Source organism: Lissotriton helveticus, chromosome 11 (assembly GCF_964261635.1).
Source record: "Lissotriton helveticus chromosome 11, aLisHel1.1, whole genome shotgun sequence".
Taxonomy (NCBI): domain Eukaryota; kingdom Metazoa; phylum Chordata; class Amphibia; order Caudata; family Salamandridae; genus Lissotriton; species Lissotriton helveticus.
The window spans coordinates 944,502,370-944,518,711 of record NC_136072.1 but is presented as its reverse complement, the minus strand read 5'-3'; the positions used below and the strand labels follow the sequence as shown (position 1 = coordinate 944,518,711).

Genomic DNA, 16,342 nt, shown 5'->3' with positions numbered 1-16,342 from the left:
TGTTCAATGCCAGGACTGCCCTGCTTTTCAGTTTTCAAATGTGGACTTTTGCAGGCTCCAGTCCTGAATTGCAGCCTGCAAACTGCTTCCTTCTGGCATTCTCAGACTCGAACATCCAGCCTGAGCAGACCCGCTTGGACACGGTGAGCCTTCCTCGTTAGGCGTGCAAGCCCCAAAAAATTCATCACGGTCAGGAAGCACAGTTGAGAAAGGCCACAGGTAGCTTAAGTAACAGTCCTTTTATTATCCATTCGAAATCTTGCAAGCAGTCCCACACTGTACATCCGGGACTGTTACTTAAGCTACCTGTGGCCTTTCTCAACTGTGCTTCCTGACCGTGATGAATTTTTTGGGGCTTGCACGCCTAACGAGGAAGGCTCACCGTGTCCAAGCGGGTCTGCTCAGGCTGGATGTTCGAGTCTGAGAATGCCAGAAGGAAGCAGTTTGCAGGCTGCAATTCAGGACTGGAGCCTGCAAAAGTCCACATTTGAAAACTGAAAAGCAGGGCAGTCCTGGCATTGAACACTGCGCTTCTACCCACTGGGGTTGAATAATTTTTTGTATTTGGGGGAGCGAGCCACACATCCACATGGAAAAAACTACGAACACCATGAGGCATTGCAAATGCCACTCCCACATGAGCAGGTGTTCCTAATTGAAATAGCAACGTGAGGCTCACTTCCCGGTTCGTGCCACTGATGAAAGGAAGGTATTTCCTGAAACGCGTCTGGCAGAGCACTTTATTTTAGAAGCCGGATGTACTGTGTGGGACTGCTTGCAAGATTTCGAATGGATAATAAAAGGACTGTTACTTAAGCTACCTGTGGCCTTTCTCAACTGTGCTTCCTGACCGTGATGAATATATATATATATATATATATATATATATATATATATATATATATATTTTTTTTTTTTTAAGTGAGCCCAGAATCACAGGATGTTGAGGACACACTGAGACTTGTACCTGGTACCTCAGTTCCAAACCTGCAGCTCGGGGTGTAATGCCACATCCTGGTAGAGGGAAGGTGAGAGGCAGAAGGCATTTAAAAACTCGCCTTGTTAAGGGCTTGAGGTTCCAACCGGACCCCAAGCTGAACCAGAGCAAGGCTTCAGGCTTGAGCTTTGAGTGGCTCGTCCACCTCTAGCCCCAGTGTTTGCTTTTCCGATATTCTTTGTTCTCTAACCAATGTTCATTTCTTTCAGATTGTGTTTCCCTGTGTCAGGGTCCATTCCTCTCTGTCATTATCTTTGCAGTTAGACAAGGCATTGCCAGTGGTGTAGCAAGGATGACATAAACATTGATGCAAGCAAGAAAATAGGCCTCTTGTTCACCATCTTGGCAGTCATAAAAATCGATAATTGGGGAAATTTGCTATATACTGTACTATCACTGCTCGACTGACCCACTGCTATGTGCGTTGTCTCATTACATGGAAATCTTTATTTTGTTAATATAAATATGTTTAAAAAAATCGACAATTGGGATACATTGGGTCTCTCAGAGGCATGGGGTCTGGTGCCACTGCACCTGCTGCACCAATCCTACCCTTGGAGGTATGGAGGAGCAGGCATGTGTTTCTATGGCATAACATAAAATGAAGAGACCACCCTGTGGAATGTGGTGAGCGAACTCCGATACTCCTGTATCTCATGTATGTTAATAGGCTTTATGTTGAAGGGGGCACTCTGAAGGGTGGAGCCCTCTGCATGGCAGGGCTATCCGGTGCCTGTGTTAAGCCACAAAGGATGTTCGATGGTGCAGTTTATTTGTGAGCAGGCGTTTTGTTTGGAGAACACATGAAGGTTGCTCAAGCTGTACTGCTGAGTAGAGTAGAGCTGCAATCTAATGCCCACCTGCTCTGGGAGATATGTGGAGCAGGATCTCGAGGCATGGTTTTCAGGGAGTGAATGGAACATTTGGGGTGTGTGTGCATGAAACACGCATGTGAATAACAGGCAAGAGGATCAGAGATGTCCTGCAATCATGGCACAGCAAGCAGAAGGCAGAGTGAAGCTGCAGAGGTCGTGTCTGGCACACCTGCCTATTCATAAGGAGTCAGTTTCTTTATTTGAACATTCTTTCAAGGAACTTAGGTGTTTAGTTGATAGTCATGCACAGTCTTCAGGTCTTAGGGTCAAGTGGTCAAGGTACACAACAAGTGTTGTGACTTCGTTGTTAGTTTCTTCTAGGAACAGACATTCATCCAGACACACAACGCAGCTCACTTACAGTGGACGTTGTTTTGGGGCTTTGCACACCATTTTGGTGACCATGAAGGTTTCCCATCTGATCAGGGGGTGATTTCTAAGCTTTAATTCCTGGAGAGAGAAGGTTGGACCTCCGGCTCTCTACTTGGTGCACATGGGAAGCATCAATTCATCTAGGACAATGTGTACAAAAAAATGTTTCTGTAGAAAGGAAGATCCTATTCCATGTGGACGATAATGAATGACAGAGAAGGCCTTGGAAGACGCCGGCATGTGTCTGGTGGCCAGCGTGGAGCGCGCTGAGCCCATGACCAATGAAGGGATTGAAGCGCTATTTGTACAACAAGTTCTTAAAGTGTATAATAAATGTGAGTGTTGGACAGGGGAGGTTGACTGATAAGGAGGGAAAAAAGATAGAATGGAAGGACAAATGGCACCTCATTAGCAGGGATACACATTCTGCGAAGAAACTGCTGCAAAGTGGAGGACTGAGTGTGGGGTACTAGAGACAAGAGAAATAGCACCAAGGGATAAATAACGCCACACTACCTGACTGTACACTGTGTTTGAATACACAAAGTCACTGTTGCCCACCTCCTATGTCCACTGCCAATGTACCACACCACTATGATACAAAAAGAGAGCACAGAGAGGCAACACAAATGTCAAAAAGCACAAATGCTAAGCAAAGAGATCTATCCGGACTATTCAATGACATTTTTCAAATCCTTTAATATTTCCTTGAACCACAGGTGCGTAATACAATGCAGGTGCAGCCAACGCCTTTTCACTCTGAATAGGGCTTCCTCAGGGCAATAATAAACTATACTGTACTCTGGAATGTAGGCAGACTGTTGAGAAGTCAGTGATAACTCAAATTAATGATGTGAATTCCCAGATTGAAAAAATCATATACATTTCCTGATGGTCAGATCCAAACAAGCGATAGACTGTTCACTGTGACAGGTGGAACATCTATAAGCTCGTCATCTTAGTGCAAGATGCACAATGAGCACATTTCGAAGGACGCAAAGTCTCTCAACCCGCTGCAGAAATAATGGCTAAAGGGCTGAGTGTGGGGACCTGGGGATTCTGTTCCGTCTGTGCTGGAGGAGAATGCTACAGCCATGAGGCATTGTGTCACAGAGCATGCACAGTGGATTACCCAGACGGCGAGGAAGCGGAGGAGGGCAGCCCGGGAACACCGCAGTACAAGTAAGTGGTTTTTAATTTACTTTTAATTAATGTAGAGTTAATGGTTAATAGTGGGGGATGGAGGCGGGGGCTGGCCAACACCGCTCCGCTGTGGAGTAGGCAAATCTCCGCACACTCCGCAGACGGAGCAGAGTTCTCCGCCCAGGCTTACTAATTAGCTCAATCAAAATGAAAGAAAACTACAACACCCAAAATGCATTAGACTACCACACAAAACTCCAGGACTGGAAACAGAGTCTGTAATAGACTAGTGGAGGTGGTCACTCGATTTGCACTACACAAATACCACATACATACATGCCAAAGTACAATAATGTCATACTTATGGAACTGGTGCATTTTTCAACACAAAAACAAGAAATTAAGTAGGGGAATTCTTATGTTTTGTGGGCTTGTAGTTATAGTGTTTTCAACGGCCTTGCCCCTCCCCCTACCTTTGAGGAAAATATGTTGTATTACTGACGCACTTCCTAGAAACAGAACTTCATCCTATGGGGATGTGTACACCCCTGTGGAGAACTCTTGCATTTAAACCGTGCTGCCCACTAAATGTCCATTCGATGCTTCAGCTCCCACTTTACCTACATTTAAATGATCGCCGTCCTTTCAAGGAAAAGAGCCTGAGAGAAACAGGTTTATGAGCAATGTGCATAACTACCTGCACACATAAAAATAACAAAATTGATGTTTTCTAACGTAACTGATCGAATATGTGGGCAGTGTAAACCACGTGGGAATAACCAATGTAATTGCCCATTTGGCCACTCATTACAAGTGCCCTTTAATTACAACTGAAGCGAGGAAGGAGTTTGAAACATATATGTAAACTGCATGCAGATATATATGTCAAGGGCACCTAGGCTGGTTTGTCCTGTCTGGCAGGGGTAGATCGGCGGGAGCGGACATAAATTCACCTCTCTCAATTGTCAGTGCTAAAATAAGAAGCCTGTTGTATAATCTTCTACAACTTTCCATTTGTATTTTACAGCGTGTCCTATGTCTTTTTTGCTTTAGCAGCGTTGAACAATTTGGGAGCAGATGTTTTCACTTACCACTGGTGCTCTTTTTATGACTGCGTAGGAATGATCCAATCTAGTCATTTTACTCCTAAAAGCACGTGCAAGTTTAGCATCTGAAGTTTACACGTGTTCAGGGAATGACACGAAATCAGGCGGACAGTTTTATTTTTACCACAGAGTCGAGTACTAATACCCAGAGTAAAACAACACCTGTGCTGACCCAGCACTGACCTTCTACCAGAGCTCACTGTTAGCAGTCTGAAGTCAGGAATTCAAGCCCGGGCTCCTCCCTGGCAGTCCGAGTGATCCTGGGCCTAAGCCAAGAACTATGTGACTTAAATAATCAGCGATGGCTCCTTCGTTAAGGCGGAGGAGAGTCGCCCCACTGCTCTCTGAGCAGTGGAAAAAGAAAAAAGAAAATGATAACACAATGCTGTTAACATTATATTTTTCAGTACTGACGCAGTTTAGGGCAGGGCAGGGTGGGGCTGTCATCACGGAGCAGGGAGGAGGAGTGGTGGGCACCATAAGAACGTATGACGGTTTAGCCGCCCGCCTCAGGATGGCCAAACTGATATGCGCACTTAGTATTTCTCCACCCGGCTATGCAAAACAGTCCCAGGCACCGTCTGAGCAGAAAATCAGGTCACTCAGACCAATCAGAACGCTGCTGTTATGTTGGTAATGCTATTACCAGCATGACTCGCAACATTGGGACACTGTGTGGTGCCCCCAACCATAGCACAATTGCTTTTGCATGTGCAATATATAAACCAACGTTCATCATAATAAATCTTTTCAATCCATCTTTTTCCATTTTCCATTGCTTTTAAACGTTAACCATTTTCTTTCCACATGTAGGATAATGCCAATTGTCTAGGTTTCAAGTATTCCTGATGGGCCATCCGAACCTCTTCATTCAAGAATATGCACTGAAGCAGATTTCATAAAATAGCAGTTTATTTGCAAACCCAATGCATTTCGGGCCTCCATGGGCCCTTCGTCAGCCTGCACGCCCTGCCATATGAACATTTGCAGACATGGCTCCCACCCTGCTGCAGAAGCTCTTCTGCAAGAGACCCGGAGCTTCAGCGGCAGGGGGAGCTTCATCCCGGGGGCACATTGGAGAGCCAGCAGTACCCAGTTACCCCTGACGAAGGGCCCATGGAGGCCCGAAATGCATTGGGTTTGCAAATAAACTGCTATTTTATGAAATCTGCTTCAGTGCATATTCTTGAAGGAAGAGGTTCGGATGGCCCATCAGGAATACTTGAAACCTAGACAATTGGCATTATCCTACATGTGGAAAGAAAATGGTTAACGTTTAAAAGCAATGGAAAATGGAAAAAGATGGATTGAAAAGATTTATTATGATGAACGTTGGTTTATATATTGCACATGCAAAAGCAATTGTGCTATGGTTGGGGGCACCACACAGTGTCCCAATGTTGCGAGTTATTGTTGTGCGTGCCACAGGGGCTGGGCACGTAACCAGTCAGCACGCTTTTCGAAATTTAAGGATGAACAAGAGAAAATGGAATACTTGAGGTGTGCATCCCATTTATGTATGATATTACCAGCATGACAGCAGCGTTGTGATTGGCTTAGGGGAGTCTGGGAGCCTGTGTGCTGCCAGGAGTCGACAAGAACAGAAGAGAGCAGTTTTATATAGCACAAACTCGACCCAAAGGTATCAGAGTGCTTTACATGAGCACCAGTTGCATTACAGATGGACACATTCATTTTTAGGCATGGGAAGATTAAGTGATTTGCCCAGAACCACAGGATGCTTGAGCCTCCCGCCAGACTCGAACCTTGTTCCCCAGCTTCAAAATTGGCTGCGCTAGCCATTAAGCCACATACTCTCCCAGTAATCTTTTCTTTTTTTCTCCCCCGACCTACCACTTCTCTTCCGTAGCAGCCGCCACTGTAAATACTCATCTGAAAATAAAAGCAGTTCGCATCTACATACATTCACAAGGTACCTTGCTCCTGGAAACTCTCTTACCCCTTCCATCGGTGCTATGAGCAGATCATACATGGCTCGCAGAGGAGGCTTGTTGAATGAACTTTTGCTTCTGGGCAGGGATGAGGTCCCGTCCTTCACAGGTGACATGGTGCTACTGAACAGGCTGGTCATGCTTGAGCAGCTCCTACAATTGAAACACACAGGCCTTCTTAATACTGCAGCAAAATAAAGCTTAGGATTGCACATTTGGACAAATAAATAAATTCATTTGTTAATGCTTGGGTTAAAAATATCAGTTTTTACAGAAGATATTTGTATTTTCTGAAGCTTCCACCAAAATGGCATCATTGTGATGACATTATTATAAATATGTTTTATTTCGTTTATTTACTGTTTTCCTTGAAGGTATAATCTACAGGACTATATGCTGCCCTTTTCAGGCTTGATTCACAAACCATGTATGGTGTAAATCCGGTTTAAGCAAAACCAAAGGGGATGATGGACAGAGTGTAAAACATTGCAAGTACTCACCCCCAGTCAACTGATCTGGGTTTAATCCATCATCAATCTTTAGCTTACTCCGCCACCCCAGTTCAGACATGGCCATATGCAAATCAGTCTGACCCAGTGCCTCACTGCCAAGCCATGTCTTCCCTGGACAGGAAACAAGCCTCCTGGGACCCGTTTCTGGCTAATCAGCCATCATCAGCCAGGCTGGCTTGAATCGAGTGGCAAAGTGAGCAAGGGACCCACGTCTGGGCATACCCTGCCAACTTAGCGTGAACAAAGCAAAACCAAAGGGGATGATGGACGGAGTGTTGAACATTGCAAGCACTCACCCCAAGTCAAATGGATTTAGGGCTGCTTGGCATTCACATTCATATATTTATGCTTCATTGTGTGTCTGGACTGTCTACAACTGTGCAAAGGTTAAGTCCCTTGCATGAGGCGGGGAAAGGGAAAATCAACCATGGTGTACCTAGTGAGTTTGGGAACATCCATAAGCTTGTGAGTTTGTGAGCATTCACAAACGTGTCTCTGATCCTTTCCCATCCTGGTAATAGACACGAATCCTGCAAAGAGCTGCCATAGGTGCCCTGCCATGGTTTGCAGAATGCTCCCAGACTTTGTGGTGGAGTAGGAGGAAGGGTGTTTTCCACCAAGAAAATGTGCTATTGTATGTTGGGCCATCCTTTCAAATAAGCATAATTGTTCCAGTCTGTTTTTCAACATCTGTGAAAAGGGGGAATTTTGAATCTTCACCTTTACATGTGCACATTTATGAGTACATATGTGTTTCTTTCATATCTATAGGTGGCTCTTGTATTTGTGGACATAATCAGGATATCAGAGGCACATTATGTTCTACTTCTCTGGGTCTATTTTAACCTAGTGTCTCTACATGTTTACAAATGGTCCTAAGCATTGAATTGGTCAGGCACTCTGGACATCGCTACCATGTCCCTATGACAAGGGTGGTCCATTCCTCTTGTGTGTAAAGCTGTCAGTACGGGGCCATACCCATCTCCCTCAATTACTGGACAAGTCCCCTGTAACTAGCTTTTGTACTTTTTTGTATGTGTGGTTCCCTTACATTTCATCTTGCTTTAAACGTTCACCCCCTGCCTTGTTGGATGGTTGGCTTGACAGATCCAGTGGGTAAGATGGATAAGCCTTGTTTTGAGGGCACTTCCGATGATAACAAAGTTTTTGATAGAATGAAAAGGATTTTCATGATCAAATCACTATAATGGTCCTGTCTAGATGGCAAATGTATTAAATGGCTGCGAATTTGGGAAATTTTCTGCAATTGTCTTTTTCTAGATTAAAGTAAGGTGCAAGGAAAGTATTCTTCATATCTGCTTTACCATTTATTGTGAGTCCTGACCCCCTTCTTACAAACTAAGAATCAACTTCAAATTCAAAGGCTTAATCAATTAAAGGGAAAGAGAGAAAGTAGTCACTTACGCAGTTTATAAAATATATTTTCGTAACAGAACAAAAACCTTCCCTTTTAGGAACTCAGATTAAATATCAGATGCCACATATCAGGACTCAAAAAGAATCCCAAGGAAAAATAATGTTTAGGATTCACGTTGTATCAAAATTGCTAAATGAACCCATACGAAAATTAATATTTGGGATTATCTTTTATCAAAATTATAACGGAACCCATAAGGAATGTTACTCAAATAATTATAGATAGGACGCAGCAGAGAATGAAATCCTCTTTCTTTCTGATAGAGGGTCTAATTACTTTACTGGTAAACTTGATCCCACTTGTATTGCTCCCTTTATCAATGAAATATTTCCTAATCTAATGAAATGTGACAGGCAATAAAACAACATATGCAAACTAATCTATGGAAAATGACAATAATAAAAATCACTGGTAGCTTCAGAAAACAAATGTGTGGGAGGAATTAGCTTTTCAGTATTCAAAATATATTTTAAGGGTTTCATTTTAAATTGCAAAGATGACTTACGAAGCAGGTACGAATGGAGGTGGGAATGAAAAAATGAGTGATTTTGACTAATGGGAACCTGTTCTCAGGACATGTGCACATTGAGCAATGACCTGATGATGGAGAATGAAGATCATAGGGTAACCAATACCAATATTGCATTCATGGAGTGAAATCACCACAATAGAGCCATTGAATTATTATAAGTTTATCTTATATAGTGAACATCTGCCAAAGGCTTCTTGGCACCAGTGGTGTAGTGTGGGGGTATCCACAGGCAGGCGCAGCCCGTGGAGGGAGTTACGGTGGGGCAGGGAAGCGGGGAGGGGAAGGGGCAGGGTGGAGGGTGCTAAAAACCGGCAAATGGATAATTGCAGGTAAGTACACAATTTAATTAATAAAACGAAATTCGTAGCGCGCCCAGCATCGCATTTTGCGATGCAGTGCGTGCTACGAAATTCGTTTTAATAAGTAAATTGTGTACTTACCTGCAATTATCCATTTGCCGGTTTTTAGCACCCTCCACCCAGCCCCTCCCCCTCCCCGCCTCCCTGCCCCACTGTAACTCCCTCCACGGGCCGCGGCTGTCCACAGGGGTAATTGCCCCAGGTGCAAAATTCTTAGGGGCATAAAATTGTAAAAGAAAGTATTGCTCCCCCTAACCCGTGGACCATCAGCACTTTCTGAGCTAAAGGTCCATGAATTAGTGGGCGCAATACTTTCTTTTAAAATGATGCCCTGAGCGCTGGCAACCCACGCTTCGCCGCTGCTTGGCACACCTCGAACAACAAAGTGTACACTGATATGAGACCAAAGGGGGAACAAACTGTTCTTGAGGTGTGTCCATAAAGTAAAATAGGTATTGTATCTTGAAATTTACAGCGATTTTATACCATAGCGCTGCTGCCTAACCAATAAGTCAGGCCCTTCCAGAAATACGGTTCATTAAGAGTGCCCTCTTTTGTTAATCTAAGCGTGCAGGATGGGAGGTAGCGTTAGAAAGAATGAAAGCAAATAAAGTGCACACTTCCATTCAGCACCTTAAGAACCAGACAAACAGTCTCAGATTTTAAACAATGAGCCACCATCAGCCAGTGAATCTATCTGAACACTGCTGGCATCTTCATACACATAGGTCCTGTGAGCAGGTGGCTGTCAAAATGTCGAATGTGGAGGAAGCGGTTTTGTTGCGATCCCAGAAGAATATGGGGCATATTACCAAGCAGGGCGATAGGCAATTATCGCCGCTTTAGTGGCCGTCTTCTGCCACTAAGCGGCGATAATTTTATCGCTCTATTAGCAAGCTGTCGCTAACAGCAGTTAGCGACAGCTTTAGGCGATAGTGAGCGGCTTGGGTCCCGCTTTGCATGTCAGCGATATTTATCGCTAATGACATGCAAAGTGGGCATACCCAACCTATTAGCAACTGAAAGCAGTCGCTAACGTCGCTATCGCCTATTAGCAAGGCAGGCGTATCGATGGAAATATTCCCGCTATCGCCAAAAACTAACGTTTGTCTGACCAGTTCTTAGCCATGTTATCCAATGGGAGGTGGATAACATGGCTAAGAGCATTTTGTCGCTATTGCGTGAATATCGCTGTATTCTCAGCGATATTCACGCTATCGCCGGAAAATGTATCGCTTTGGATATAAACGTTGCTAATAGCACGTTATCTCAGCGATAATTTCCGGCGATGCTTAGCGATAACAAATTTGTTGCTAAGCCTAGTTAGCGATAAATATCGCTAATCGTTGGTAATATGCCCCTATGTGTTGCATGACTTTTTTTTATGTTTCAAACAACACAGGCTTACGTGTGTGTTCACATGGTCACTTTTAGAACAGTATGAATGCAGAAGGCCTGCTTATTTTCTAACCAGAAATGTTCAAACTGTGCAAACTAACAAAAACAAAGTGTGCTCGATTGTTTTGTTTACTGAGGCTCACACTGGCTGTAGAAAGGAAAAGATCCATTCTTTGAAGCAATTTTTACATTCCTACTAAAATATGTCAACCAGGAGAGGTGATCTGGCAAGTTACATCGTAAAGGAAGCAGAGGCGATATCATAACAGGAATCAAACATTCCAATGGGCAAAGAAATATCAAACTGCATTACACATATCTAAATGTACACCCGTAGGATTCTAAAGCCTCAGCTCCATGACCAGAACCATCTCGGAAGATATATAAGTGAAAATTATCGACACCAAACATGAACATATGCAAAAGAGTCAGATCCACAAACACTGCAGAGTGCCTTTCTTTTGTGCCACGGTACAAAAGGGGGTGGTGATGGACGGAGCATCAGAACCAATCAAACACTCACACCCAGTCAAAAGATCTGGGTTTGATCCATCACCGTTCTTCAGCCCACTCTGCCACCCCAGTTCAGACATGGCTATATGCAAATCAGTCTGACCCTGTGCCTCATGGGAACAGTCCAGCCCGAACTGCCAAGCCATGCCTTCCCTGGACCGGAAACAAGCTTCCGAGGACCGGTTTCTGGCATTCCAGCCGTCTTCAGCCCGGCTTGCTTGAATCCAGTGGCAAAGTGAGCAAGGGACTCACGTCTGAGCATACCCTGCCACACTTATGGCGGCCAAAGCGGTACAAAAGGGGGTGGTGATGGACGGAGCATCAGAACCAATCAAACACTCACACCCAGTCAAAAGATCTAGGTTTGATCCATCACCGTTCTTTAGCCCACTCTGCCACCTTCTTTGGCAGCATGCACTACTGCCTAAATGAGGCAAATCCATCTCACAAATATAGACAAATCCTGTAACTGTCCTAGGAATAGATGATGTATGATTATTGACTATCACAAATTGCAGCAATGTCGGTTCCATTTTGGTGCACTTTTGATTCAATCAGCAAACTCTGTAAATCTCAACTGAGGTCTTTCTAGGCTTACAGCACATGTACATTCTTCGGTTAACCCCACACAAAACCTTATCAGCTACTGAATAAATGCAAGTACTAAGAACCGCTGAACCGCCTCCAAGGACTTGCAGTGTGTTGCAATCCAGATTCACGAGCATGGGGTTTTTCTGGAAGCAATGTTGATGTAAAATTCTAATTTACATTTAACGACTCTTCAAACTGCATGCGGTTGCACACTTAAAAAGACTCCATTCCCGTGCTCACAATAATGCAGACCGCAGCAATTTTATTAACATGGCCTTCAACATCTCCCCTGGAGCTTCTAAACAAACAAAATAAAGTGCAGCGCCTACGTGCATGAGATACATAAGGATATGGCTGCCCCTTCTAATCATACGAGTTTCCTTCCCACTGCAGTCAAATGAGGCGGGCTTGCAAAACTAAGTGGTTCATTCCGGGCAAGAGCGTAGTGCAAAATCTGTTGCAAAGAGGCTTTTTAATCACTTTGTGACCATTAAACCGTGCCAATGGAATTATGCAACGCCATGGCCACAATGTTTCCACATAATTCTGGATTTGCCGCATTTACCACTTAATCTATCATCTGCTGCATAATCTGAAGATTGAACAAAAAAATTATTTTGTATACAGGTCTGCCGGATCAAAAGTGACTTAAAACATTGCAATACTTGTTCCCGTGCAGTGAAAAGGCCTCTGCAAAGTGTGACTAATCAGCTTTCAACTTTTTATTACAGCACTTGATCATTAAACTGTTAGCAATGAGGTAACATCTTTGCCCAGACAGTGTTACCATGTGTAAAAAACACAAAATAATAAAGCAATGCTATCATAAAATGTGCAGCATTAGGCCACTTAATTTGACTTTTTTTGCCACATTATTTAGCCAAGCTTGCTGTGTAATTCACACACCCATCATCAGACCCTGCTGTTGACCTTCATACACTACCACCTTCGGGATGCCATGAGAGAGCTGTCTTCCTCTTTCCCAATAGAGTCTCCCACACTTGGAGCACTCCAAACATTACACGCTAGCATCACACACGAGAGCCTTATTACAAGATTGCACCATATGGCTCAGGTGGACAGGCTGACAGCCTCGAACCCAGCATTTGAAGAATGAAACGCAATCCTTGACACACCACTGGCACCAGAGGACGGGAGTTTCTCTTCCACACCAACAGGCATGCTCATACCCAATTGTAAGTTGTGAATTATTCAATTTAAGTATCTCCAACAAATGTATTATACTCCTGTCAAACTGTTCAAGTGTGGTCTGAGGGCCTGCTTGCGATGTGGGGCACTGGAGGCGGACTTTATACACCTAGCTTGTCTGTGCGCTTCCATCCAAAATTATGGGCACAGGTGGTGAAAGCCCTTTTAGACATGGCAAAGGTGCCAGGACCCCCCAGATGTGCCTACTGGGCCCACTTAAAAATCTACAAATGGCCCATCACAAATTTGTGGCTGTGGCATTATTATTGGCAAAACGGGGAGTTGCCAAACACTTGGGCCAAAGAGCCGAACCCAAAATTTATTGAAGAGTTTTATATAGCGCTGCTAGACCCGGAGATATCAGAGCGCTTTACATGAGGAATTTAGCATTTAGCATATTACAAACGTTACAGAATTTACACGAAAGAACGTTGCGAGGAAGAGGAAAAACAAGGTTATACAAATACATCTAATGATTAGATCATTACAAAAACAGAAGATATTAAGGAGCAATGGGAGCGAGGGAAAACAGGGGTAAGGGAAAAGAGGAAGTAGGGAAACGTGGGAATGAGTGGGAGCAGGGAGAAAGGAACTGACAAAGGACGGAACAAGACGGCAGGTTAGGATCAGAGGAGAGGGTGAGAAGGAAGATGGGGACAAGAAAAGGGGTTCTGAGAGAGGGAGAGGAGGTCATCGGAGGAAGATATAAAGAGACAGCCGCGAAAGGACGATCCTCCCCTATGCCAGGGTCAAATTGAAACTTACGACTCTCCTAAGAATAAAGTAACCCACTGGCTCCATAGCTACAGCTATTTTTCAGCCAGGAACCCCAATTATAGTTTGCTTGTTAGGGGAGTACATTGGATTGGCCCCCTGAGGAAAAATCAGGCGGGGGACTGCATTATAATTTATTTCAGGGAACCTAGATACACCAAAGGATGTCCTTAGGAGCTGGATTCATAACCTTAACACTGAATGCAACATGTCACTGCAGCCCCTAAGCTTCTTTTACACACATTTTAGGCCCCCTACACTCAAGATGAATAAACATAAACGAGTGGATAACCACCTAGTTTTACCACACTTTTTACCCCAACCCTTGCCAGAAAGAGTGGATTAGTGATATATGTTAGATTTGGGGGTCTCTAGTTGGCACAGGTAGGTACGTGTGACAAATAGGGACCCTCTCCTCTAGTCAGGATAAGGGGATTACACTCCTAAAAGGGTCAGATTTACAAACTACTTGGCCCTCTTTTACGCCACCGTTGTGCCATTTTTGTAAGGCAGTGGCGGCGCAAAAGATGCGCCATGGTGTGGGGTATTTACAACGAGACGCATCTGGGAGATGCGTCACGTTGTAAATCCCTGCGCCAGAAGGAGGCGTTCCTGAGCAGGGGAAGGTGCCGGGGGGGGGGGGGGCGTTCTGGCGCAGGAACGCCCTCCTAAAAGTGGCTGAGTGAAATCTACAAAATTTCACCTAGTCACCTTTGGGCGCATGCTGCGGCAAAACCCTGCGCCTGTTTGAAGCATGCATAAGGATTGACACAGCATTGTGCGCATAGGGCCCCCAGAGCATTGCTGGAGCTGCGTTGTGCTTGTGACGCAACTCCATCAATGTGCCACCTTTACGGCACAGATGCGTCACGCATCTGTGCCGTTTTTGCCCCATGGGGGTGGTGGCATGCCGCACAATAACTGACATATCCCTGGGGATGAGCCAGTTATTGCAAATCTGCCCCTTAGTGTTTTAATGCAGTGAATGGATTACTACACACTGATGAATGAGTCACTACAACAGTGCAAAAGCAGTGACAGAGTGCTTGGTGAAAGTGTAAGGATACAGACTGGGGAATGGAAGGTGTGAAACACAAGTGAGCAGGTGGATACAAGACTGCATGCAAAGACAAGTTTGGAGGTGGATAGAAGACTACAAGCATAGTGCCTGATTGAATTTATAAGTGCTTCACGTTTAGCACAGTGAATGGATAAGCACATACTGCTGAAAGGGTCACTGCATTATTCCAGTGGCCCTATGCTTCCTTACTTATATATAGTCTTCATTTTTATTGATGGGATTTCACAAACAATCAACAATTAGGGGTGAATTTACGAAAGCATGTACGAGTGCTTGAGTATGTGAACAAGTACTGCTTTACATACTCATACATACTTTTGCATTTAAGACTATGTGAAGTAATAAACACCTTTGCGAATTGACCCCAGAATATTTTTCTTTGCAATGGAAATTTGTTCAAAAATATTTGCACCAGGAAAGATTAACTACAGGAATCAGTATCACCTGTTCTTGGACTCTGTGCCAGTCAAAACACAAAGCAGAACGGCTGTTACTGTAGGAGAAGCATGACGTAGGAGCTTGGTCACCGTAAACGAAATGCATATTGGTTCATTAAGATTATATTATGCTGATTACGCTGGTGTGTGACACAATCCTTGTTAGAGAGAACGCTAGCAGTCACGTCAATCATTGAATGCATGCCGTTGTTAGGTCTTGCTTGGTAGAGTTTCAGCTCTGCCCTACAGCTAAAGCACATAGAAGAAGCACAGGAGTCTGTTGCTCAGTATTAGATGGAAATCTGATGCATGTGGTTGGGAGATGCACCATTTGAGGATGTACCAATTAGAAATAGTGTCTGTGCAGTGCACTAGACATGTTGTGGTCAAGCACATGGACTGAGGGCAATGTAGCAGCTACACGTTGAGCACACTACACAAGGGCATCTACCACAACAACCACTGCATTGTAACTGGCCACCCAAACACTACTTCCCTGAAAGAGGATTAGCACCACAGCTGCACTGCCAGCTCACAGCCCCTCCACTGTAGCACCCCCTTGAGCTTCTATCCTTATAGTTGTATGACAAAATAGTGAGGAAAAATATTGCTACACAAAAGGAGTGTGGCCCAAATATTGACTACAAAAATATTATGAATAGGTATGGACTCAATGCATATCTGAGCGAGTTCTCAGTCTATGTGATTACAGCCTGGGCACGTTTGACAATGCTCTCCTGTTTTTTTCCAGGTTTTTATGAGTGTGTGATGCTCACGGGGTGATGTATAACGTTTGTTAGCTTGCATCAACCCTGGAAATGCTGTAACTCAAGTCAATGCGATGTCGGCAGCGTAAGCAGGGGCACTGATGTATCATTGCAATTTCTCCCGGCACATCACCATTTGCTCTTGAACAAGCAGCATTTCATCTCAAGTGCTTCAGGACCTCCCATTACTAGACAAAGGAGACCCAATTGCCTATGTAATTCAGGACAGTTTTCAGTGCCTGCCACCTGCAGAAAGCAGATGGCAGGGAGGCTGCATATGCAGTGG

At 44.3% G+C, this 16,342-nt stretch overlaps 1 protein-coding gene across 2 annotated transcripts in view; it reads right to left on the bottom strand.

Annotated features, from left to right (window-relative positions):
* The window catches only part of TTC28 (tetratricopeptide repeat domain 28), a 1,211,014-nt gene that overhangs the window by 89,856 nt on the left and 1,104,816 nt on the right, over positions 1-16,342 (bottom strand). For both annotated transcript variants that reach the window (XM_078667293.1, XM_078667294.1), the window contains exon 13: positions 6,454-6,598. In XM_078667293.1, the coding sequence (XP_078523419.1) occupies positions 6,454-6,598 (145 nt within the window). The remainder of the gene's footprint in view (positions 1-6,453; positions 6,599-16,342) is intronic.